Here is a 25721-nt window from a genome sequence, read left to right as displayed (position 1 = left end):
ATCTGATGAATACCAGTCTTTTTGTCTGAGAATGCAAAGGGTGTATTCCATTTCAAGGAGTGTTTAGAATATCACTCCACAATCCACTGGCACAGGCCCCTCACTTGCTGACAGTGCTCACCTGTGATCAGGTCTGTGGGTGTGGCCTCGATCACTGTCCTGTATTTTTGAGGTTGCCAGCCATGATCCCCTGAGAACACATCCTCGTTCTGGTACAGACTCGAATCACTCCCCACACAGAATGTGTCGCAAGCAGCCTGAAGGCAGGAAACCCAAATTGCATTTATATCAATCTCGGGTTGCATAATTGTGCATGCAGCCAGATTATGAGACTATTAAGTTAACTTAACCTTATACAGAAAACTAGTAGAAAAAAACTAGCCCGTAAAATGAGCCCCCAGAGGAGTATACAGGGCTACAGTCATGGCCCAATCACAGTACATAAACTGTATTTTCTTTAAAGTGATAAACAGATGTAATAGCTATGTTTTATGGAGAGGTTACCCTGAAGATGTCCCTGGCCCAGGTCTTGAAGGACTCCTCTTGCCCACAGAGCTCATCTCCCTCTCCCATCTGCAGGATTCGCTCCCCTCCCAGCTCATCAAAGCGTGTGTCCACCGCATGGCCGAAAGCACAGAAGTGGAGGTATGCACGGGAGCCCAGACCGAACACAGAGAACCTGCGGAGAAATACGCATTACACCCAGCACACATCACATCCAGCAAGGAATTGCAGGCATGGACAGACAGGGTCAGGTGTTGGAAGGGCTGAACTACAGGTATATATAGTATTAGTACACTGAAACTTAGTTTCTTATAGTATTACCTTGTTTACAGTAGCAGAGAGGACCAGGCAGTGACAGTGTTGAGCTGCAGGTCTATATTGCACTAGATTGGGTCAGTGCTGAGCTCCAGGTCTATACTATGGATAAGATAGAGCTAAAGTGCAGGTCTCTACAGTAAGGTATTAGACTGATTCTGTACCTGACAGTGCCCAGAGGCCCGGCACTCTCTGTGGTGCTGGACAGACGTGGTTTCCTGTTCTGCAACTCCAGAACTGTGTCCATTTTAGACAGGCTGTTGAAACGCCTCTTGTAGCTCCTAAAACACACACACACAGACACACACACAGACAACAGTTATAAATTGATTCATTTATAGAACGCAAACCATGTTTTTTATGTTCTAAAAACTTTAATCACACAAGTGAACATAACCTAATAACACACAAGTTGCAATACAACACTATTTTTTTTTGTATACATCTGTAACATTATCCTTTTTCAAAACATTCTGATTATTCAGAAACTGACTTCATTTTATCAGTTTGCAATATTTTTGCAGAATTGGTATCAATGTAGTAAACTATTCAGTTTCTAGAACATGAGAAACATGCTAAAACTAACAAAAAATAGACCCCAATATTGTATCATAGCCCTACATTGTTAGATCTGAGATACAGAGATCTTCCAACAATGTGTACACCAGCTTTCAGACCACTTCTACCTTGGTTTGCTTTTGTTGTCTTGCCACTCTGTATTCTGTTCCAGTACACGTATTATTGAAATAAAATGATCAAAACTGCAGGTGTGTCGCATCCAGCACAGCTCTACAACTTGAAGCATCCGATACTCACTTCTGTGGTTCCGGTTGTTCTGAGGTAGGATGGGTCATGTCCATCAGTGCTTTGGCAAATCTCTAGAGAAGAGGGATTCAATTTTTGTGAGTGTCACAGAAAGACTGCCAATACAGATTTATTGCGTTGATTTTTAGGGCCCAATTTAGCATATATGTGAGCAGCCACTTCCACTCGGGCAAAAATGACAGCGCCCGCCGCGATAGCGCACGAAAACGTGATTTAGAAGTCGGGTCTCATGCATGGGCTAACGCACATCAAATATCAAATCATGCACCCAGCCAATCAAAGCACAGTGGGGGGGTGGGGGGGGTATGGTTACAACCAATAAGGATTCAACATTCCCTTTAAGAGCACCTGTGCGTCTGCGATAGCGAACAGAGGGCATTTTGAAACCAAAAAAATTAAGAAAGGAGACAATTTAAAAGTGTCCAGGCCAAGCCCACATGCTAAGTGCCTGGCACTTAGCATCTGCAACCCCCACCACTGGGGCTTCAAGTTCAGCATCTGCTTCCCTCAAACCCTGTAATATTTCCTCTGTATGTTCATGTGGCAGTGTGCCCTGCCCATGTGTGGGTTATGTCATTAAATGTTGCGTGTGGTGTGTTAATGTTGATGTATATGTATTGGTGCACAGGATATAAATGGGTCTGTGTAACATGAGTGATTTAAAATATATAGTTGTATTTAGGCACAGGGACTGACAATCACTTCACGTACAGATTAAAGTAGGTAATAGTATGTGAGCACGGGATTGCACAAATTAGTTCATGTGTCGAGATTCATTAATTAATTAGTAATTGAATCTCGGCACAGCTGTATATCTAAAGGCACGAAGCACTCACTCAGAGTTGGGTGTTCAGGGAGAAAGAACAGGAGTGAGAAAAGAAAAGAAAAGAAAAGCAAAGCAATTGCTGCGTGGTGCTGGAGGACCAGCACGGTACTTGTTTATTTTGTCTGTTCGTCCTTTGTTGATGGTTGTGTTACGAAACCAGGAAGGACCCGTATTGTATCGTGAGTTTTTTGTTTGTTTTGTCGTGTCTAACTGTTTGCTTGTCATTGTTAGACGACTAACATGATCTGGAGCTGTCGTCAAGGGCCAGCACAAAACCAGACAACACTGCACTGTATATCACGATTAATTGTATTTGCACCACGAGCACTACAGCACGCACTATTGTACATTGTGGGTGTTTTACAGCGTGTTATTATTTGTGGGACTGCAACCCTTTATAACTACTGTGCAATACACATTGCTGTATATTGCACATTGCTGTGTATTGCACATTGCTGTGTATTGCCAGATCATTATTCTTTTCTGCCTGGTCATCAGACCATCTGGATTACAAATTAATAAACAAACTATTTCAGCCGTACTTTGTTGTCTGTTTGTTTCAATTGGATTACTGCACCTGTTCTTCACCTGCAGATCACTTACCACTTTGCCACAGTTCAACATCACATCCATTACAGAGAGCTATGTTATGTAAAACACAAGCCAGGATGATATTGCTAACCTTCTGAGGAGTGTGTACTCTAGTGTTCCCCCAGAGACATCCAAAAATCAGAATCGCATTTTGAGGATTCCAAATGTTCGTTCAATAACAGTACGAGTACATTTCAAGCTACAGTTATACCTCTGTTTGTCAGGGGTCATGGGGTTGAGCAGCGGTGTCAGTAGCCACCGCTTCAGTGGATACCCGATGTCCACTATCAACCAGCCTCTCAGACTGTCACCCCGCTGAAACGCAGCTGCAAGCTGCGTATTAGCGAGGATAAACGAGTCATGAGCGGAGTCAGGATAGTTTGCATACACATTAGTGATGTAGTTTTTGGCATCACATACTACTTGCACGTTGACAGAATATGTTCCCTAATGATTCATGTAAAGGTGGAACAAGCCAGTGGCATAAAATGTTAATGCAGCGGATACACTTAGTACTACAGGGAACCGGTGTGCACTCTGCATGTCTCCTTCCAGGTCAGCCTGAAGCAGCTGGCAGATGTCAGTAATTGTTTGCCTGTTGAGGCAAATTTGCTGCATACATTGTGTGTCAGACAGGCTCAGAAAAGACAGATGACTTCTAAATATTTGGGGACGCCTCCTCCTCCTCCTCCTCCTCTCTTTTTGTCTGGTCACATAGAAATCGAGTGCGCACTCTTTTTTCTCTCTCTCTTTTCTTTACCTGTTTCCATGGTAGTTTCAGCGGTATTTATAGTCGACCATGTAATTTGAGCACAATTGAAATGCAAACGTTAGCACTGTTGATAGTTTGCTAAATCACTACAGTTGTATGCAAATAAGGACACTCCCCTAAAGTTCAACCCATGTCCAGCACCAACCAGGTGGGCGCTAAAACAGGGTTGCTAAATCACATAGGTGGGCAAAGTGTTTGCCCACACGTGCGCCTGATTTTGGTGTGCTAACTGTCCGCAAAAGTGTTTTGCGATTGCCTTAGGGGTTTGCGAACGTTGATAAATAGGGCCCTTAGGGCCTCATTTACGAAAGGGCGCTAAACATTATGGTGCATTCTAATTGCAATTAGTGTGCACGTTCATGATTTCCGTATTCACTATTGCAATTTTATTAATTATTGCGTGCAATACTTGGCATATTAAATAGGCGTGCTATTTAAACCTCTTTTTCTGGCCTGAAAACTAGTGATGTGCAGTTCGATTCTTTTTACTGACTGGATTCATTTGATTAATTCAGTTTAGTGAATCAATTCAACAGATTTGTTCATCTGATTCACTGATTCACTAACACGAAATAAATACATCTTGCTGAATTACTTGGTTATGAAAATTTGTTTCAACTGAAAAATCTGGCAACAAGGGCCATTTAAGTTAAGACTGTTCACTTGGTGGGCCACACCGTGAAAAATATATATACATCTTAATGTACGTGACAATGTCTATATAAATTGTTTGTAGGCCAATATATTCAAATATACTGCTTTTCACAAAACACATTACCCACACTGTACGATTCCTAGTCAGCAATAAGTATGCAGGCACGGTTTCAATCAATTAATCAACATATTACTTAATGTATTTTATAGATATGACTAGAAGCAGCTTTCCTAGAACACTGACAAGAACTCAATATCACAAATGTAATATAATGGAGGAAATAGAAGAGTATATAATGCTAAGTCTCAATATTTAACTTATATTCCACAATATATAATGTTTTTAGCAGCACTGAAAAAAAAGATACTGACAAGTGTCACAGGGGTGACTAAATGGTACACTTTTTTTCTTTTATTTAAAATATGCTTTGTGCACTGTGACGTATTTATTTTTGTTGTGTTGGCACTTGTGTATACTATTTGCAAATTTTATTTTGGTTGATTAATTTTACTATATATTGTTTGCACTTTTTTATAATATTATTTGGCTTTGTGGTGGTGTGTTTTGTTGAACACGAGTGTTTGTTTACTTCCTGATTGGCATCTGGAGAGGTTGGTTTTGCAATAACAAGTATAAACTAAATGTTTCACGTAACCTAACTTGTTTGCCAGCATTCTTCCAATAGAGGAATCCATGAGAAGTGGTGTCCACCAATGAATGGGTGGTAGGCGCATCCTTTTTCATACAAGCTAGTTGCAGTGAAGAGAGGGGAGATGAAAGAGTACTCACAAGGGCAAATGTGAGAACATATGGGATGACGGAATAGGCAAAACAAGAAGAGAGAGCAGAAGGCAAGAGCAGCCATGAGAACAGATGGGAGAGCAGATGAGATGGACGAGGCAGGCGATCAGGTCACAAGGACGGAAGGAAATGAAATGAAACAAAATGAAATTAAGTGAAATTAAATGAAACAGGGCGGAACAGATATAACAAATTTACAAGGAGTGCTGTGAGAGACGGAGAAAAGGACACGGAGTGTTGCTGACAAGAACGTGAGCTACAAGCAATTACCTAAACATTGAGAGTGTGCTGATTTGGTGGGAAGGAGCAATGGAGTATTGAGAACCATGTGGATTCCATGGGCACCAAGTTAAGTAGCTACGCTGTAGAAGGAGCTTGACAGATTGGTTTTGTTTGTTGCAATTGAAACGCTTTAATTTTTACAGTGATTATTTATAGAGCAACTGTCTCTACAGTACGACTATCATGCATTTGTGGGTTTGATCATTAGTTTGTTTACCCGTCCCTGTTATAGTTAGTTTTTTTTTATTTTTTATTTATGCTTTCCTACTTCTAGTGACCGGTTCACAAGATGTTGCAGTGCAAGAGGAAGCACAGAGCTAGGAATTGCTTTTCTGCCAAGTTGGCAATAGTTTTTATTTGTCAGGAACTTAAAGAACAGGTAAGAACTGAAACTGAAATGTTTACAGTAAGCTTGGATCCAAAACAATAGTAAAGGAACACTTTTTGGGATTGATGGTCAATCCTGCATTCTTAATCCTGGTTAATATTTCCCTCAGGTGTGCCAGATGTTCTGCCCAAGTGTTACTATAGATGGCAATATCGTCCAGGTAAGCTAGAGCAAATTCCTCAGTCGCTTTCAAGACTTGAATCCTATCGAACATCTATGGAAAGAGCTGAAACTTGCAGTCTGGAGAAGGCACCCATCAAACCTGAGACAGCTGGAGCAGTTTGCTCAGGAAGAGTGGGCCAAACTACCTGTTAACAGGTGCAGAAGTCTCATTGAGAGCTACAGAAAACGTTTGATTGCAGTGATTGCCTCTAAAGGTTGTGCAACAAAATATTCGGTTAGTGGTCCCATCATTTTTGTCCATGCCATTTTCATTTGTTTTATTATTTACAATATTATGTTGAATAAAAAATCAAAAGCAAAGTCTGATTTCTATTAAATATGGAATAAACAATGGTGGATGCCAATTACTTTTGTCAGTTTCAAGTTATTTCAGAGAAAATTGTGCATTCTTCGTTTTTTGTGGAGGGGTACCAACTAATTTGAGCACATCTGTATAGGACAGAACACTAACTTTCTCATCTTGCTTGCCTTCCCATGACTTCTTCAACACATTGGGCCACTTGTCCCAATCCTTCCCTGTTTTTGAGACAAACCTTTTCAAGATATGCTTCAGTGTTTGGTTGAAACACTCAACTAAGCCAATAGTCTGTGGGTGGTAAGGGGTGGTCTGTATTCCCTTTATCCCTAGTAGGTTATATACCTGCCTCAAGGTTTTAGACATGAAATTTGTACTCTGATCCGTTAACACCTCTGACAGTATACCTACTCTGGAAAACAGTTGCATAAGTGCTGACCGGTCTGGCTTGAACCTCATCAGTGGAAAAGCTTTGGGGTATTTTGTAGCACAGTCACATATGACTAGAATATATTTATTCCCTGCTTGACTGCACTCAAGTGGCCCAACCACATCCACACCTATGTGCTCAAAAGGGATGTGAAGTTCTGGCAATGGTATTAATGGGGAACGGGCTACTTTCTTTCCTCCAGACAGCTGACACTGAGGACAGGTCTGACAATATTGTTTTACAGCTCCATTCAAGCCTGGCCAATAAAACCTAGCAATTCTAGCTAGGGTTTTATTCAATCCCAAGTGTCCAGACCAGGGAATGGTATATCCCACTTTTACCACCAAATGTTAGTGACTGGTGCACAAGATGTTGCAAGGCAAGAGGAAGCACAGATCCAGGAATTGCTTTTCTACCAAGTTGGCAATAGTTTTTATTTGGCTATTTTACAACCACTGTGAGCTCTGATTGGCTTAATGGGAATGTCACTCATACAACACAGACTGCACATGCTGAATACATGTGTTATATTAAAGAGGCGGGTTATTTTTATTCTCTGTTAGTAAATGGGGTAGTTAATTTTCATTTATCTCGCACGTTAGGCTCACTACTTTATGTGCGCGCTATTTCCAAATTTAGTGCCCTTTCGTAAATGAGGCCCTTAGTGTTTTAATGTGGGGTTGTGGGGTAAAAGGACCCCACTGTAAACTTTTGAACCCCACAGTGAATTTGGTCAAATGTGACCCAATAAAAAAATATATTGTACCCTGTATTACCTTTTAAGAATGTACAGAGCATTTGTTAATGTTGTTGCAAGCACAGTACTGACTTAGGTGTTCTGTCCAGTAAACGCCACACACCATCACACAAGGGACAGATTCAATGCAAATTACAGCACCTTGGTTTTGAATTAAGGGCTTATGAAATGTTAATCCATAAATGTGTCCTTTATTTGACTGAATTTCCTCTCTGTTTTGAGTATACACTGTGTTCAACGATTGTTGTCACCACATGTTTTGACAGATATCCTAGAACTCTTTTGAAAGGAGTTGTAACTTAAATGTAAAATTAGGTAGATTTGTGCTAATTGGAATCTGTGTAACCAGTTTGTCTTGATAAAAGAATGATAAAGAAAAAGAAAGTTTGATCACCTCTCCATTCTCTGGCGGGTCTCCATTCCCGAAGGTGCTGGTAACGACCAGGACCAGATTCTCATGCTCCAGGTTGACGATGTCGTACTCGTCCATGCAGACGACCTGCAAATAACAGGGAAACAGAGTGCGTCAGCCATCTCACAGCACCGCACATCACTCAAACCCAACCAACAGAACACACAGAGTCATTTATAAGTTATTGTTATCTTCTTGTAGTGCATTATCACACTATTTGAACAGTGTGTGTGTTGTTTTCCCTCTTTGTTTTGCATTTCTATTTAGATATGATGCTGAGTGTTTCCCATCCCTTACACTGACTGTGTTCTTTGCACATTTTGTTGTTTGTCTATAAATATAAAAGCATATTTGTACTGAAAAGCTAGCTTTACGTTCGTTTGAAACATGCCGAAACAGATCTCTTAAATGTGTAAAAACACTAATGACTTGTATTGACCTTCAAATTCTGTTACTACTAGGTTTTGTTACAAAAAGCAGCTTTTTGTTTCTTGAGTTTTTAAAAAATAGAACCCACGATTAAATTCTAGATTTCATTCCGTATCTCTGAAAGACTAGATGATCAATTGTTACATGCCAACTTGAACCTTTCATTGTTTTTCTAGAGTGGATTAATTGTGTTTACAAACTTTTCTGACATTTGTATATTAAATGTAATATGATCTGTAATAGTATATATTTTAAGTATTTCCATATATTAATGTGGTGTAATGATTGAACAATTAAATATATGTATATATGGTTTATTTAATAGTCTATTCCAAAGCAGTTTTTTTAATTGGATAGCAAGTCGCACCTGATTTTTCCAGAAATGTTATGAGATGTTTTATTTGTCTACGTATATTATTTACTGCATTGTTCAATGATTGGATTAATTGGTCTCCAGTTGTCGTGTATCTATCCTGATGAAGATACACTATGTGTCAAAAGGCGTTGTGTTTTTCCTTTGTTCTGCTTGAATCAAAATGTTTTTAAGCAAAGAAAATGTAAGAGGATTTTGCTGCATAACATCAGTGGTCATGTCTTTAACAATATAGTCCGGCCTCCATAAATAGCAACAATTAAGAGTGGCATGCATGGATATTCACATTCAGAGACCCATAGCAAATGTATACAAATCTTTTTTTTTTGCTTGAAAAATCCCTAATTGACGTAACAATTACAAAAACCTCTGAAGACCATTGTCGAAAGAGGTATTACATGAGCAATTTCCTCTTTCCCCGACCTTAGGGTTGAAGGCCACTTTGAAGATGTCACACAGCATGTTTGCATAGGTCTCAGATTTTCCTGTCTCTGTGGCGTACAGGATTGTGGCTTTCACTCGCTTTGCCATGGCGTGGCACATCAGACTGGTGGAAAACGTTACGGCCCTGAAATAAAAACGGAACAAGCTTTAATTCCAAATGGAACCATTTCATTATTAGAGTCCCTGGTTTTACACATTCAAAAGTAACTATGAGAATAACTTATGATGAGCCCCCAACTGCTGGGAAATGCTTGTGATGTGTGGAGGATTCCAGAGATTCTGTTAGCCCAGATAACACAACAGCCTAATTATGTTCAACTGACAAGACGGCTGTGCTGGAGAAAAAATAATTACATAAATCTTACCTGTTTTGCATTTTCATTACCTACTTAGATCTCAAAAGTGCAGTTTATAGCAAACAGCCCTAAACACTAAACAGCACAATGAACACCAAGTCACTAGAGGAGAATACCCAACTGGGAGTGTGGGTTAGTCACCAAGCAGCCTTACTCTGCAATTTCCTTGAAGCTTATCTTCTTCTTGGCAGAGAAACCCGGGAGCTTCCAGGGAACAGGCTGAAAGAGAGACAATCACAGTGAGGAAGAGAGAGAGTTTTTACAGACTGTACCCTACATAGACCTAATCAACACAAATAATAACAACGTTACTCTAATATCAATGACTCACATTGTAACATTGCTTATCCCAGGGCAATTGTGTTTTACATTACTTTATTTGTGCACCTTTCACTATTCACAGGTGGAATAAATTTTGTGTGAGAATGATTGTTTTGCTGGGTCCAGGACTTTTGTAGGATTTTGATTTGCACACTGGAGAGCAGGCCTGTCGGGGTGCACAGTGAGAGATATGCCCTGCTGGTTTGGGGTACCTGGTAGTAGAAGTAGGGTGATATGAAGTAGTTCAGCATCTCCTGGTGGAAGACAGGGGTGATGCTGCCGGAGATGGGCGGGACGATCCAGACCCAGTCTGCAGGACAGCCCCCTCGCGTGCGATACTCATTCTCCATGTGCTTCATGAAGGACTCCGTGGCAGCGTGGTGGTCCACGATCGTCACCTTCGCCAGCTGCCAATACAGACACACACAGGGTCTTTACTTAGTGTACCTCTTGATACTAACAGTAATAATTATTTGAATTGTGCAGACAAGCCTTGGAGTCATTTTCTTTTATGCTAATTTTAGTGATAGTATTAATCCCCTACACTTTCTATATAATTGTGACAAGCTGGCCTGAGTGGTGACGTCAGACGATGTCAGACCCGGAAGAAACCGGAAGAAACACACAGCACTGCAAGTGAAATTAAATGTGAATGCGCTTGCTTGCACGTTTTAATAAATAAAAAGATTTAACAAAACACAAAACACTGGCCAAAACAAAGTATCGTGCAAGTCCTCCTGCATGAGTACAATTTGTTTTGATTTTATTTCTCTCCTCTCTCTCCTGTTCTCCACTGTGAACACACCAACCCCGAGTGAATGAAATGTGCATCTACATATGCAGTTGTGCCAGGATTCAATTACTTAATTATTCACTTGAATCCCAGCACATGAACTAATTTGTGCACTCCCCGTGCTCACATACTAATACACATTTTATCTGCAGCTGAAGTGATTGTGCAATCCCTGTGCCTAAATACATATTACAACCCTAGTGCTACAGAGCCCAATTTATATCCCGTGCACCACTATATCCACATATAACAGACAACATGAAACACAAAATACGCACATGGGCGGGGGCACCTCGCCACAATAATATAATTTTAATTTCACAGCAAAAATGGACCCGGGGTGCGTGGGAAATATAATGTCTGGCTCTGTCACGGTCAGTATTTCAGCGACCCTTGTGACTGCCTTTTTCTTACAGAGTTCACTCAACTGATTCTCTGGTGCTGAGGAACCTGCAAACCACATGGTAGTGCTTCACAGAACAGCCTCATCCAGCATCTGCATCTCTGAAAGTGCAGAGGCATTTTAATTTTCTGAGTTGTACTGGTCCACCAACGATGGTGAGTGGTGCTTTTACAAACAAAAATCAAGAAAAAAATATATTGATTTATAAAAAGACAAATCAGTAGAACATTAACCTCAAGCCTGGTTAAACAAACTTGTTTATTTAATCGTGTAACTCAATTAGTGTATGTTTTACCATATCCACACTTATGAATAGTGAACTGTGGCAATGTGGCTGAGTGGAAACAGATGCAGGAGTGATGCAGTGTGGAAATGAAACAGACAGAGCCTTGTAATCCGGTTTGGAAAGTGTTATTTTTATTTATATTCCAGGTCTGGCGACCAAACAATAATCCCCTGGCAATACACACCAATGTGTACAGCACGAGGTAAATAACACAGGAAATAATAAACAATATCCGCCCCACAATAATACAGACACAGTCACCAGTCCAGGGTGCGTGCAGTAGTGCTCGTGGTGGGTGATACAAGTTTATATATGTGACAATGGTGAAGTGCTGTTCCGGCTTAGTGCTGGCTCTTGGCGACCCCTTGGTAAATGAATGCAACCGCCTCTCCAATCTGCGGCTGCCACGTCGTTTCCCTTCCGGGTCAATGCGTTATTGCAACGGAGCCTCGCCCTCTTCCTAGCCGGCCGACTTCCCTTGAACCTTGGGAAAGAACTGTCAGGCCAGCCCGTCCAGGAAACTGTTCTCGCTGCTTAGCGCCCTCATAGGTTGGGAGGGAGATTTACAACCAAGAATCATTGTATTTCTGTCACACGAACCCATTGTGCATTGCTATTCACTTAATTCACAATCACATTTTCAACCAGGGGCAGCATGTTAACAGTGTCTCTTATTAATTAATTGGGTTTCCCTTCTTCTAGGTCATGTGCGTTTCATTTCCCCCTTCTCACATGACACTGGCACATCAACAATGCCATTCATGCCATCTCTTTAAAGGGCTGAAGCTGGGCTGTGCTCGCTCAGAAATGTGAGCACCCAAATCTGCCTGGCACATGCGCAGTAGCAGCCAGCTGTCAGCCAGGACTGGCTATGACTGGCTTAAAAATGTCTGGATGGAGTGCAGCCAGTTAGCGAACACAGTGATCAGGTGATTAGTGCACATTTGCCAGACAACAAAGGCTATAAATATGAGCAGCCGGACTTCGTCTCTTCTCAGTCTTGCACAGCGTTGCCAGACATATGATAATTATTGTATTTGTACGATTATTTCAACCCTTGTATAATGTACGATCGATAATTGCAAAAATGGCCAAATGTACGAGAATTCTGGCAAGTCCAAAAAGTATTCGACCATCAATTTCCCGTTTAAATTTTAGACTTTTCTCAGTCTGCTGCGCAGATAATGACCTTCTACGTCACCACATCACGCAGCCACGGGCTTCAACGGCTGCACAGATGTGCAGCTTTTTCCATGCAAGCACTATATGTGTCATCAATGAAGTGCGACTCGCTACATCAAGGTGGTGAAGACATGTGACGACTAAGCACAGTAAAATATCTTTTATGTATTTGAAAGCTAGTAGGTAAGCAACATGAATACTGACTACACAGACTCTGTATATAATTGTATTATATACAATGGAACATTGTAAACTCACAGATAACTGTAAATAAATGACATAGTGCAACACTTAGTATTGTAATATGGCACAGGGTAGGGTCATTGATGTACCTTCACCTTTCTTGTCATTTGTTATTCAGCACTAATGAGCTCAACAAGAGACAGGTACCACGGATCAATGCACCTGTATAAAAACACGCTCTGAGTGTAGTGGTGGAGAAAGGACTTGGAGGACGGCAAGTGAACAGAGAGCAAGCGAGTGAGAAAGAAAGAAATAAACAAACAAACAAACAAACAAACAAACAAAGGATTTATTGGCTATGACTTTGGAATGGAATTGGACCTCGAGTAGTGGATTGGACTATTGGACTGGATGAGTACCCGAACCCGGTAAAACGACCCTTTTCTGAACCACAAGACTGCCTATTATCGTTTGTTTGTGTTTGCTTGGAAGAGAACCCAGAAAAACGACTTAACTGTCAAGTTATAGATTATTTTCGTTGGTTTTTATTATTTTTGTTTCAGAAGAAATATTTATCTGCTGCCTTATTGGAAGGCTAAAAGCTGTGGAAAAAATTGTGCCGTTCAGCAGTGCTTTTAACTTAAGCTCAGTAATATCTTGCTGTGTTCGGCAAATTTGGCTTTTTTTTTTGGGTTAATTTACAGACCACTGTTTTAGTTTTTTTTATCTTTTTTTTTGGTGGTATATTGCTAGGTTTTAATATTCTAAGTTAATTAAAAAAAGAAGAAATCAATACAGCAGAATGTGTGCTTGCTAATAATTTTGCTACAATGGAGGAAGTGCAGATCAAAAGGTTGGGACCCAGCAGGCCTCCAATAAAATTAGTGCATAGTGACAGTGACCGAGGATGGGCATACACTCAAACACTCAAACCTTTAATGAGTAGTGGTATAAACTTAGGCCATGGGGTTGTGCAAGTGAAAACAACAATCCATTGTTTTGCTTTCCTTGCTTCCTTTTTGCTAAGGCTCGGGGTGACACTGATGCATCATGGTCAAGAACCGGAGTTACAGACCTGCAAAATCTCTCCTCTAAATTAAAAAAAAACACAAGAACTCAAGAGTTCATAAGACATGTGAAATGCGTCTAGGTATGTCAGGGAGAGGGAACATTGCTGTCCAGCTTAGCACTGCTTACCGAAATGCCATAAAGAAGGACAATGAAGAAGTGTCTATAAACTGACACGCATCATTGAATGCATAAAGTTCTCTGGAGCTTTTGAATTGGCCTGACGAGGTCATGATGACTTATCAACATCTTCCAATCCTGCTGTGTTTCTTGGGCTGGTAGATTTTGTTTCAAAGCTTGATCAGGCAATTGGAAACACACTTGAGAAGGCCACAGTCTTTAAAGGCACCTAATATTCAAATGCACATTATGTCCATTGCTATGCCCATCAACTAAATCTAATAATGTGACAAGCAGCGAGTTGTGTTTCAGAGGTTCACATTTTTTTCCAGATCCTCTCTGGTTTTTAAACTTTTTTCTCTCGCTCGCCAAAGAAAACTGCTGTTTGGATGAAGTTAAGCAGTGAGGACAGTGTTTGAACAGCGCAATCACCTGTTAGTGTTTTCAAACAATTAGTAATTCAGGAGACTTTGACAGTGTCACAGTTAGAGAAGCTAATGGTTTTTGCCGTAGCCTCATGGACAGAGAGTTTCTGTACTTCCTGTACTTGTTTAAAAAGATAATGATGAAGGTGGATATTTTGTATGGGAATCTCCAGGCAAGGAATATTACATCTGTTGATGCAAATGAAGCAATAACTCAATTTCTTCAAAGGATTCAGGACATCCGAGCATCTGTTAGAACACTGGAATCCAGCATCCCTGAGAACCTGCCACCAATGCCAACAAGACGAAGGGGCCCAAATACCACAGAAGATTATGACACAGCTGCCTTGCAAATTTGTGACATCATCATCTCTCATGCAAAGGAACGGTTTGCCTTCAGAAAGCACCTTGTCCCTGCAAAATTGCTGCAGAGTGACCGTTTTAAGGAAACAGTTCAAGCATATCCAATGCTTAGTAAGACTTCCTTATGCATTGACTTACAAACAGTGTATGAAATAGAAGATTTTAAAAATGCTGAAAATGCATTAAGTATGCTTGAACTGATGATATGTAACAACATTTATGGAGATTACAAAACTACTGAAGATAGTTATTAGCACTCCTACAGCAGATGACTACAGCAGAGGCAGAAAGGTGTTTCTCAACACTGAAGCAGATAAAAAAACCTTCTTGAGAAACAGTATGAAAACTGAACGATTAAATTAGCCATGTTATCAATTGAAAAAGACATGATGTCTGACATGTCTGACTTTAATAATAAAGACAAGAAACAGATCCACTGGACAGTGCTTCTATCACTTAGGTTGGCCCCCTGACACCCCCCCCCCCCCCCCCCCCCATCTGCATCATGTATCTCAATCACAACTGAGAAACATCTTAATAGTAAAATAGATTTCATTTATGTTTTTTTTTTCTGTGAAACAACTACATGGATTAAACACAGAAAATCAGAAGCCCTAGGTATAACATACATCCATTGAGTTACACAGTTAGTTAAGAAACAATTTGTGTTTCAACCAAGTAGGGCTGGAGGTTTTCAATTTAATATCAAAAGTTTTTTTATCACATCACAACTTCTGTTGACCATGCCACCAGATTGCAATGCTGATCGGTTGCACCTGTGTACCTGCGATGCTCCAGGTGGGTCCTGGGGTACAGGTTTGTGCTCTGAGCAGCAGGTTGGTGTTGAGACCGTGTTACCTGGTAGCTGTGCAGCACAGCGATGTTGATCTCCACCACAGCCTTGTCCTTCCAGAGGGAGGAGGTCTTCTTGGTGTCCAGGCCCATCCGTCTGCCCACCTCCTACAGCAGAGAACAAGGAACCCAGAGGAATGACAACCGCTTGGGCAACACAGAAATTACATAGATAATGTTAACAGGTAAGACATCTGATTTAGTCTTGGGGTTGTAAGCTGTAGGTGAGACTAAACTTACTGGAGCTATTGGTACTACTGCTGTACTTAGTAGCTCTACTAAGCATAGCAGCTCATACAGCATATAGCCCTTCTGGATCGATGTTGAATCAAGTAGTCCAGAGCTTTATTCCAACCAGCTCTTTAAATGTTAAATTAGAACAACAGAGAAGTTTGGGAATGAGAAGAAGCTGTTCGGCACCATCAAAGCTTGTCCCTTATGACCATTTGTCCCCTACTAGGGGTATCTCATTTTGTAGGATAGAATCTAGGCTAAAATGGCCCCAGTGTTGTTTTATTAAATTAAACAATAAAGGATCTGGCTTAATTTGCATGGTTCTTATTTAGTGAATTTCATTTTTTGTAATAAGATATTTTAATGTGGCAGGTAATGTAGTCAAACAAAAAGTATTGTATTGCAAGGAACAGGGACAACAGAAAAGCAGACCATTCTGGTCTCGTCTTCAGGCGACTGCAAGATTGCATTCTTGAACCTACTGCTAACCATTTTAAAAGTGATATTGCACTTTTCCCTGCTTCTAATGTGCTTATATATGCCTTTACTGTGGTTAACCATTGCTTTTACAAGAGGTAGGCTGAATGCAAACAGTGTTTTTCTAAAATCTCTACGCAGATATTTTGGGATTATTTCAGCAGCAGTCCTGTGTTTTTCAAGGAAAATACCTGATTTGTCACTAAAGTAAAAAATAATAAGGATACCTCCAGGATGTTGTATCTGTGGTTGTCGCAGAAGTTCCTGACTCCGACCTCTGAGCCCAGGTACCACCCATTAAAGGGCGCCGCTGTAAACTCCAGCCCCCCAATCTCAAGCATCATGTTGGACACTGCGGGGAGTGCGTACCACTTTAAACCGAGTTCCGCAAACCACTCAAACCTACCAGAGACAGAGACAGAGACAAGGCATCAATTTAAATTACTAGCAATAAAACATTTGTACTGATCACTGGCCAGTACTAAACATACTCCTTTGTACAAGGTATGAACAAGGTTTTTTCTGTGATACCTTTTTAATAGGGTCAGCTAAAATATGTATATAAAAATATGACCACAAAAGCCTCTTTAGGTGAGAGGTGGAAATCGAAGGCAAAGAAAATGTTGTTATGACTCAAAAATATTTAAATTTCATACACATAAAACTAAGGACATTTCTAAATCAATATTCTTCATAGTCCATTTATTTCTCACTCTCTGTCTTTATATAATCTGGGTTTTTCAGGTGGTGTGGATTTAGAAGTGTACAACTGGTATTTCTGGCCCCACTGCAACTGTGGCAGCAGTGAGTAAATAAATGCAAATCTCGAATCTCTGCATCTTTAAACAACAAAGTTATTTTCTGCAGATGTATCCCTTATAGTAGATGTATCCCTTTCAGTTTTGGCCATCACTTATAGACCCTTGTCCTTCATACTTTTATTGTAAAATCTAGAAACAGAAGCCACATCTACACAGCAGTGGCCGGGTTGTTCTTCCTGTGGTCAGTGTGCACCGTGCGCTCAGGACTCACGTGGGGTGTGTGATGGACACCTCCAGGACCAGCCCGGCCGGCAGCTCAAACAGAGCAGGTTGCTCCCCCCTCGCTTGCAAGATCAGGGGCAGGATGTCGAAGCGCCCGTAACAAGGCTTCCAGCCCATCTGGATGCAGAGCTGTGAGAACAACCACAAGGTGACAGTAAACTAGAGCAGGACACAGTCATGTACCTGTATACTGTATAACAAGGTACTGTATATTACTGCATGCAGAGCTGTGAGGACAAACACAGGATGACAGTAAACTGGAATAGAATCTGCCATGTCTACTGTAGAAAAGGTTATAGTACTGCACAAGCACAGGGGACAGTACACTGGAGCAGTACACAGTTATATTTCCATTAGTTTGTAATCAATGAAGTGTTGATTGGGTGCAAGAGAGGTTGTCCCGGCTGTGTCCATCCTTATACATGCTTCTTCCATGGTAATACCACATATTAACCATAATTTAGCCTGGTTTACCATGTTTATTAATATGCTTTACCATACCGCACTGTTCTTTACATTGCTTTCCTATGCTTTACCATGTTTTCATAATGCTTTGCTATATTTTACTATATTTATAAGAGCAGACTGACCTCTGTGAGCTCTACGTTGGAGGGATCCCCAATGACTGAGCCATCTGGCTGGCTGTACCCGGCGTAGCGAATCAGCTGAGGGTTCCAAATGCGGAAATCCATGAGACCCTCTGACCTTTGCGGAAAAACTGTGATGGCCGATCTGCAGAGAGGAGGAAGAACAGAAAAAAATTATGAAAAAGAGGAGGCTGTTCAACACATTAGTGTTTGTCTGGTTTCCGAGTAGCTGATTGATCCCAAACCTTTGTGAATTCAGCTCTTAAAGGATCAGATACATGTATCCAAGCCTCAACCTTCTGATCTGTGTATAGAACCACAGGGCATGCGTTGCTGGGCAACTGATTGAGCAGTTAGGCTTGACAGCCCTGAGTGGATCAGCAGGTCCAGATTGGCTGGGGGGCATGCCCAGGGATGCTGCACGAAGTTCAAAAAGTGTCTGTGCCACAGTTCAAGGCTGCTGCAAGGCCACTGCTATATATAGACAGGAGCTAAGAGAGAACACGTTTGTTAACATCATGGAAGGGAGTGTCTGCTCTGCAGTAACTACTACACGGAACCCCTCGACTGTAGGAAGGTGCCTGTGAAGGCTGCTCAGCCAGAACCGTCACAACGACCAGGAGTTGCTGGGAGGCTGAGACTTCAGAAGCAACAATAGTAGGTCAGTTTAGGGGATGTTGATCCCAACAGAGAGGGTTACCATAGAGTAGTAGATTCCTAGAGTGGGACATTCCTTTTAGTGGGACTAGTGCTCACCATTTTTACAAGCGTAAAAGCCAACCATACTTAGATCATGTATAGCAATTTTTGTTTCAATCGAATAAGCAGTTTCCGAGAAGAAGATGTTTGTTTTTTGATGATTTTATGTTTTTACTGTATTTTTATGATGTTATCCAACGTGGCCGCCATACCACAAAACCAATCAGCTTCTTATGAACAACAGCTTCTTAATGTTGGACTATCCCTTAACATGTATAGCAAGTTTCATAACTCTGTAATAAATGGTTTTTGATACGTAGACGTTTTAACAATCTAAGCAAAATCCAATATGGCTGCCAACCATGTGACCTACGACATTTGTTTTTGTTTCTAGTGCACCATCCCATAGGCATCTACCAAACTACTTTTCGTGAGTTTTTGAGCAACTTTGGGGAGGAAGAAAAAAAAATAACAATAATAATAACTAGAGTTGCCAGCAACTTTACAGCTTCCAGTACCAGTACCAAACACTTTAGCAAATAGTGCAGAATGCCAGTACCAGTACCAGTAACAGTACCAAACACTTTAGCAAATAGTGCAGAATGCAGTACCAGTACCAAACACTTTAGCAAATAGTGGAGATTGGCATTTTTAAATAGTAACCATGACCCTATGTGCATTCTCTCAGGCGTTATAAACGAGTTTTACATTTGACCTTTAGGAAAGGTCAGATGTCACATGCTATGACATTTTTTGATAGAGCATATATGGGTTACTATATGTGTTCCATAGTAACCATGACCCTATCTTTATTCTATTATGAGTTGTAAGGCAGTTTTACAGTTGAGCTTTAGGAGAGGTCAAAGGTCACAGGCAATGACATTTTTTGATAGAGCATACATGCGTTACTATATGTGTTCCATAGTAACCATGGCCCTATCTGCATTCTATAAGGAGTTATTAGCCAGTTTTGTATGTTGATGATGTCATCCAATGTGGCCGCCATGTTTTTTATTGTAGCAACTTCCCTTTAACATCCTTTAAAGACAACCACACTATGATCACATGTGCCATTGGGTTCGTTTCAATCGGACTAGCAGTTTGGGAGAAGATGATCTTTGTAGTTTGTGATTATGACGTCTGTACCGTACGATTTTTATGTCTGCAGCATGGCCGCCATACCACACAACCTATCAGCTCCTTAAGAAAACCACTTAATCTTGGACTATCCCTCGATAACTATACCAACTTTCAGCACTCTACAATAAGTTGTTTTCGAAAGACACATTTTTACATTTCAGCAAAATGTTTTTTCCAATCCAATATGGCAGCCAAACCATGTGACCTATGACATACAGTAAGTTCTTTAGCATTTTCCATCTTCCCATAAGCATCTACCAACCGACCGAATCTGGTGAGTTTTCAAACAACTTTTGGCAAAAAGAAAAAAAATAACTAGTTGCCAGCAACTTTATGGCTTCCAGTACCAGTACCAGTACCAGTAACAATACCAGTACCAAACACTTTAGCAAACAGTGCAGAATGCCAGTACCAGTAACAGTAACAGTATCCAACACTTTAGCAAACAGTGCAGAATGCCAGTACCAGTAACAGTAACAGTATCCAACACTTTAGCAAATAGTGCAGAATGGCATTTTTAACCATGTAACCATGACCCTATGTGCAATCTATTATGAGTTATAAGGCAGTTTTACATTTGAGATAGGTCAAAGGTCACAGGCAATGACATTTTTTGATAGAGCATACATGGGTTATTATATGTGTTCCATAGTAACCATGGCCCTATCTGCACTCTATAAGGCAGGGGTTCCCAAACTGTGGGCCACGGCCCAAAGGTGCGCCGCGACAGTCCCGGGTGGGCCGCAGGAGCAATGACATTCTATGTATTTTTTTTCTATTAATAGTGAAAAAAAGGCACCGGTGGCAGCTGTAAGTAGAAAAAATAAAGTGCAGCAAAGCAGTTTTGGCGAACTGTCAACCAAAGCAGAAATTCACAAATGAGAGCAAACAGATTGCCTACCTGTAGGCGGTCTAATGTTCTTAGGTCACTCTGTATAGTGTTTCGATAAGCATGTATTAAAATAGACACGATGTCAACAGATGCAGGCAAAACATGTATTTTATTGAATTAACAACATGGCTTCCGCCCAGCTCCTAACTGGAAACCCCCTCCTATTGGTTCTAGCGACCTGGTAGTCAACAATGTGTGATACATTACTGAATGTTACAGGCAGGATGTAGATCGAGAGCTCTGACAATAGGGCAGTGTTAAGGTCATGTGACCGCTGTGCTGGCAGATGTAAAAAGGGTGTTCAGAATTAATAAAATTACAATATGTTAAATCCGCTACTAAAGAATACGTTTTGCAAAGTACTGTATAAAGAACAAAAAAGGCAGCTACAGGAGTTTGAATGAATTTGTACCGTGGGCTCAATTTTGAGGTATGGAATGTTTCTTTTTTCTTTTTAGAAATGTTTTCATACTAACTTTTGTACTTCATAACATTCATTCAAAAATTCAATTGACGCCTATGAAGAATACGTTTTTGTGACAATTAGTTATTAACATTTAAAATATTGAGTACTTTGATATATGTTTCAATAGTAACTAAATCAAGTTATTAATCAAACTCATAAATCTTGTTACATACTGGTAATTGATTTATTAAAATGTTTGGATATACTGCTATTTTATTAATCGTTGACAGTCATCTTAAAATAACGCTAGAATATGTTTTGTTGGAAAGTAATAATAATAATAAAAATGTTGTTTAACTGACTCAAATTTTGCTGCAGATGGATTTATTTTCATAAGTTTTCTTTTTTGGGGGGGGTCAAGCCAACTGAATGTGATTTTGCAAGTTGTATTTCGTTGTACAGAGTAGTGGCGAAAAAAGTAACTTATTCAACTTCCTTCTCTGTTGTGCGCATTCATCTTTTTTGTGCATGACAGTTCAGTGTGAAAGGCTGGATGTTTTAGTTACAGTGTTCAGAAATTATGATTTAACAGTTATGTTTCTGTGCACATTGTACTGGTTTTACTCAAAAGTGATTCCTGTTCAGGTATTTATGAATGGGAATAATAAGAGACATGCACTTCTTTCTTGTTTGATCAAGAAAAATAACTGCATTTCTAAAATGTTCAATTATACAAAGGTACTTCATTTAAAGGTTTGATAAAAACATCTGTTTAGTTTTTTCAATTTATTTTATTTACTAAAATTAAAGTGTTTCAAAAAATATATTTTCACTTAGTGCATATTCTGTGTGACTTCCGTCTTTCACAATATTTATTCAAATGAATAAGACAGTTTAGATTAGGTTTATTTATAATGTTACAGGTTTAAACATATAAAATGTTTTGAATTTGACATTTTCCCAAGGAGTGCTAATAGTGGGCTGCAGTGCCTAATGCAGCTGAACAGATGGGCCTCGGGTAAGAAAGTTTGGGAACCCCTGATATAAGGAGTTATTACCCAGTTCTGTATGTTGATGATGTCATCCAACGTGGCCGCCATTTCTTTTACTGTAGCAACTTCCCTTGAACAACCTTTAAAGACAAGCACACTAGGATCATGTGTGCCACTTTTTGGTTCAATCGGACTAGCGATTTCAGAGACGAAGGTTTGTGTAGCCACTTTAGTATGTTGATGATGTCATCCAACGTGGCCGCCATGTTTTTTATTGTAGCAACTTCCCTTTAACACCCTTTAAAGACAATCACACTACGATCATATGTGCTATAGGGTTTGTTTCAATCAGACTAGCAGTTTTGGAGAAGATCTTTGTAGTTTGTGATTATGATGATTTTGACACAACCTATCAGCTTCTTACGAACACCAGTTGATCTTAGACTATCCCTCAACAACTATACCAACTTTCAGCACTCTGCAATAAGTGGTTTTCAAAAGATGAATTTTTACATTTAGCAAAATGTTTTTTTTTTCAATCCAATATGGTTGCCAAACCATGTGACTTGCAACATATGTTCATTAGCATTTTCCATCTTCCCATAAGCATCTACCAAACTACCGAATCTGGTGAGCTTTTGAGCAAGTTTTGGAGCCCAGACACAGGCAATATGGACTGTATTAGAGACTGGGGAGAGGGATGGTATTGTGCCCTGCATAAATGTGAGTGTGTGTCTGTACCAGAATGTGTGGTGAGTGCGTTCTGCTCTCTCTCGTTATGTGGGTGCCGCTTCGTTTGGCCCGCTCAGCCTATCTGCTTTTGTGAGTGGGGGCAGAGCGGCACATCAGCGAATGGGAGAAGGAACCAATCACCAGAGCTCATTTGCATATTGTGTGTTGAATGGACCAATGGTGTGAGACATGGGGGAAAGCAGGAGATATAAAAATGGGCACTGCGCTGCCAGCTGGGGAATGAGTATGAGTATTCGGAATGAGAACGAAAGGCGAGAATTAAAAAGAATAGGAGAGAGCACTGAAAGAGCATCAGATCTTTAAATAAAAATAGCAGTTATACCTGCTTTCTTTTAGTTTTACCTTAAAATTGTTTTTTATCTATGGTGTAAAAGGAAGTTCAGATGAACTCAAAGATGTGGTACTAATTTCTTTTTGAATAAGTAGTGGCCCGATTAACATAAATTCGGCCCAGTCCTTAACTCTGCACCTTTTAATAGTGACACCCATAACCATGGAAGAGCTTGGCTTGGCTGAGTATGCAGGCACTACACTACACAGAGAAACAATGTACTCTCCTCACCGCAGGTTGCCCTTGTTGGTGGCGTACTTCATGTGGGTGCAGATGTGAGTAAACATCTCGTCCGCCGAGCTGCAGTCCCGGGCGTCAAACACCTGTGGAGCCACAAACAAAAGCTTGTTACACAACAGCCCTGACTAGTTGATACCAGAATTCAAACAGTACCAATGATGAAACACTTGCCAGTAGCAGACCTGCAGAAAGTCAAACATTTATTAAGGTTTTTTTTATTATTATTATTATTATTTATAAGCCTAGAGATGTGCATAACCAACGCATCCTGGAGATTTCACAGTAAATTAAATACTTTGATTTCCGAGTGTCTGTAAGATTGGTGTTGGCCTCTGCAAACACAAACCTGACAGCAGCCGTAGTTTTCATTATTCTTTTTTTCCTTTGCAGTCGCCTATACATGTAGTAACCAGGTTATGCTATGCTAATTCCCTTATAATTACTGTATAATAACCTATAACTTCTCTGCAGTTTCCTAACAAATACCCAATAAATACCCAGTTGATCATACCCAGAAACAAGGAAGAAAACCGAGGGATATTACATTGGGATCTGAGAGATAATGTATTACAAAGAACGCACACATGTTTTTTCTCAAATACTTCGAGACAAATCCCCTGAACCAAATCTCCATTAGAGCACAAGAGCATGGTATTTAAACATAGAGTAACAATGTATACTATAACAAACAGACTCTTGTGTGGCGACTTTTTGTGGAAGTGCTACAGTATGGAAGTAAGTGTTGGGCCATTTTCCCAAATCACCAGGGTAAGTTAGCACATTTTTTTATGCAAAACCAAAAACAAACCATTAATGTTATAGAACTAGCAAGTAATCACTATAAATAACAATGAACGACATTTAATAAATTAGAGAATAAACCATAAATTGCAACCAAACTAATTAACAAAACCCAAGTGCACAGTCCCTCAGCTCATAAAACCACTAAAGACCACACTGCCTCCCAGTCCCTCAGCTCTAACCACTAGACCACACTCTCTCCAAGTCTGTCAGCTCTAACCACAAGACCACTGAAAATAAGTCCCTCACCTTCCTTCATTCCAGGTAGGCTACTGTGCTGTATGTGCAAACCCTGTGTAATGTGCAAACCTTATCTCCTCAGCTTAAACCATTACTAGACAACACAGCAGCCTCTATTCCACCTTCACACGAGTCCACCATACAGACAAACTTGAATGATAAACATGAACATGTTTTAGAAAGCCATTGATCCAAGAGAGACATGAAGCAGATGTGCAGAGGTTAAGCAGGCCCCCACACAGTACAGCAAGAGCGTATATTACTCTATATGGGTAGCCATTTTATTGGTCTAAATCAAATCTAAATCACAACACAAGTTTGAACTTTCTCAACTTTACGAGGACCCTAATGAAATTCAGCAGGTATATATATATATATATATATATATATATATATATATATATATATATATATATATATATATATATACATATATATACACAGTGCCTATAGAAAGTCTACACCCCCTTGAACTTTTTTCACATTTTGTTGTGTCAGTGCCTCAGAGTTTCATGCATTTAAATGACACATTTTGTCCACTTATCTACACACCATACTCCACACTGTTAAGGGGAAAAAAGTTTTTAATGAGAAAAAAATGATATATTAAAAATACAAAACTGAAAGATCATAATTGGATAAGTCTCCACCCCCCTGAGTTAATACTTGGTGGAAGCACCTTTGGCAGCAATTACTGTGAGTCTGTTGGGAAGGTGAACTTCTGTCCCAGTTTCAGCTTTCTTGCAGAGGGCAGCAGGTTTTCCTCAAGCACTTCTCTGTACTTTGCTCCATTCATTTTCCCTTCTAGCCTGACTAGTGCCCCAATCCCTGCCGATGAGAAAAATCCCCATAACATGATGCTGCACCACCATGCTTCACAGTAGGGATGGTGTTCTTTGGGTGATGCGCTGTGTAGGGTTTGCACCAAACATAACGCTTTGCATTTAGGCCAAAAAGTTCCATTTTAGTTTCGTCAGACCACAAAACTTTTTGCCGCATGGCTACAGAATTTCCTGAGTGTTTTTTTGCATACTTCTAACGGGATTCAAGGTGGGCTTTCTTGAGCAATGGCTTTCTTCTTGCCATCCTACCATACAGGCCAGATTTGTGGAGTGCTTGGGATATTGTTGTCACATGCCCACTTTGACCAGTCTTGGCCATAAAAGCCTGTAGCTCTTGCAAAGTTGCCATTGGCCTCTTGGTAGCCTCTCTGATCTGCCTCTTTCTTGCTCGGTGATCCAGTTTGGAGGGA

General features: G+C 40.3%; 1 protein-coding gene across 1 annotated transcript in view; it reads right to left on the bottom strand.

Moving 5' to 3' along the window:
- The window catches only part of LOC117394704 (nitric oxide synthase 3-like), a 42298-nt gene that overhangs the window by 10239 nt on the left and 6338 nt on the right, over window positions 1-25721 (bottom strand). The window contains exons 5-17 of the mRNA XM_059012984.1: window positions 23420-23511; window positions 17979-18120; window positions 17378-17517; window positions 16573-16747; window positions 15641-15742; window positions 10172-10366; window positions 9793-9857; window positions 9262-9406; window positions 8019-8123; window positions 1636-1697; window positions 984-1100; window positions 505-679; window positions 122-257 (exon numbers count right to left, since the gene is read on the bottom strand). Coding sequence (XP_058868967.1) covers window positions 122-257; window positions 505-679; window positions 984-1100; window positions 1636-1697; window positions 8019-8123; window positions 9262-9406; window positions 9793-9857; window positions 10172-10366; window positions 15641-15742; window positions 16573-16747; window positions 17378-17517; window positions 17979-18120; window positions 23420-23511 — 1651 coding nt within the window. The remainder of the gene's footprint in view (window positions 1-121; window positions 258-504; window positions 680-983; window positions 1101-1635; window positions 1698-8018; window positions 8124-9261; window positions 9407-9792; window positions 9858-10171; window positions 10367-15640; window positions 15743-16572; window positions 16748-17377; window positions 17518-17978; window positions 18121-23419; window positions 23512-25721) is intronic.

This window comes from Acipenser ruthenus, chromosome 3 (assembly GCF_902713425.1).
Source record: "Acipenser ruthenus chromosome 3, fAciRut3.2 maternal haplotype, whole genome shotgun sequence".
Classification (NCBI taxonomy): domain Eukaryota; kingdom Metazoa; phylum Chordata; class Actinopteri; order Acipenseriformes; family Acipenseridae; genus Acipenser; species Acipenser ruthenus.
This window is presented reverse-complemented; position numbering and strand designations above follow the sequence as displayed.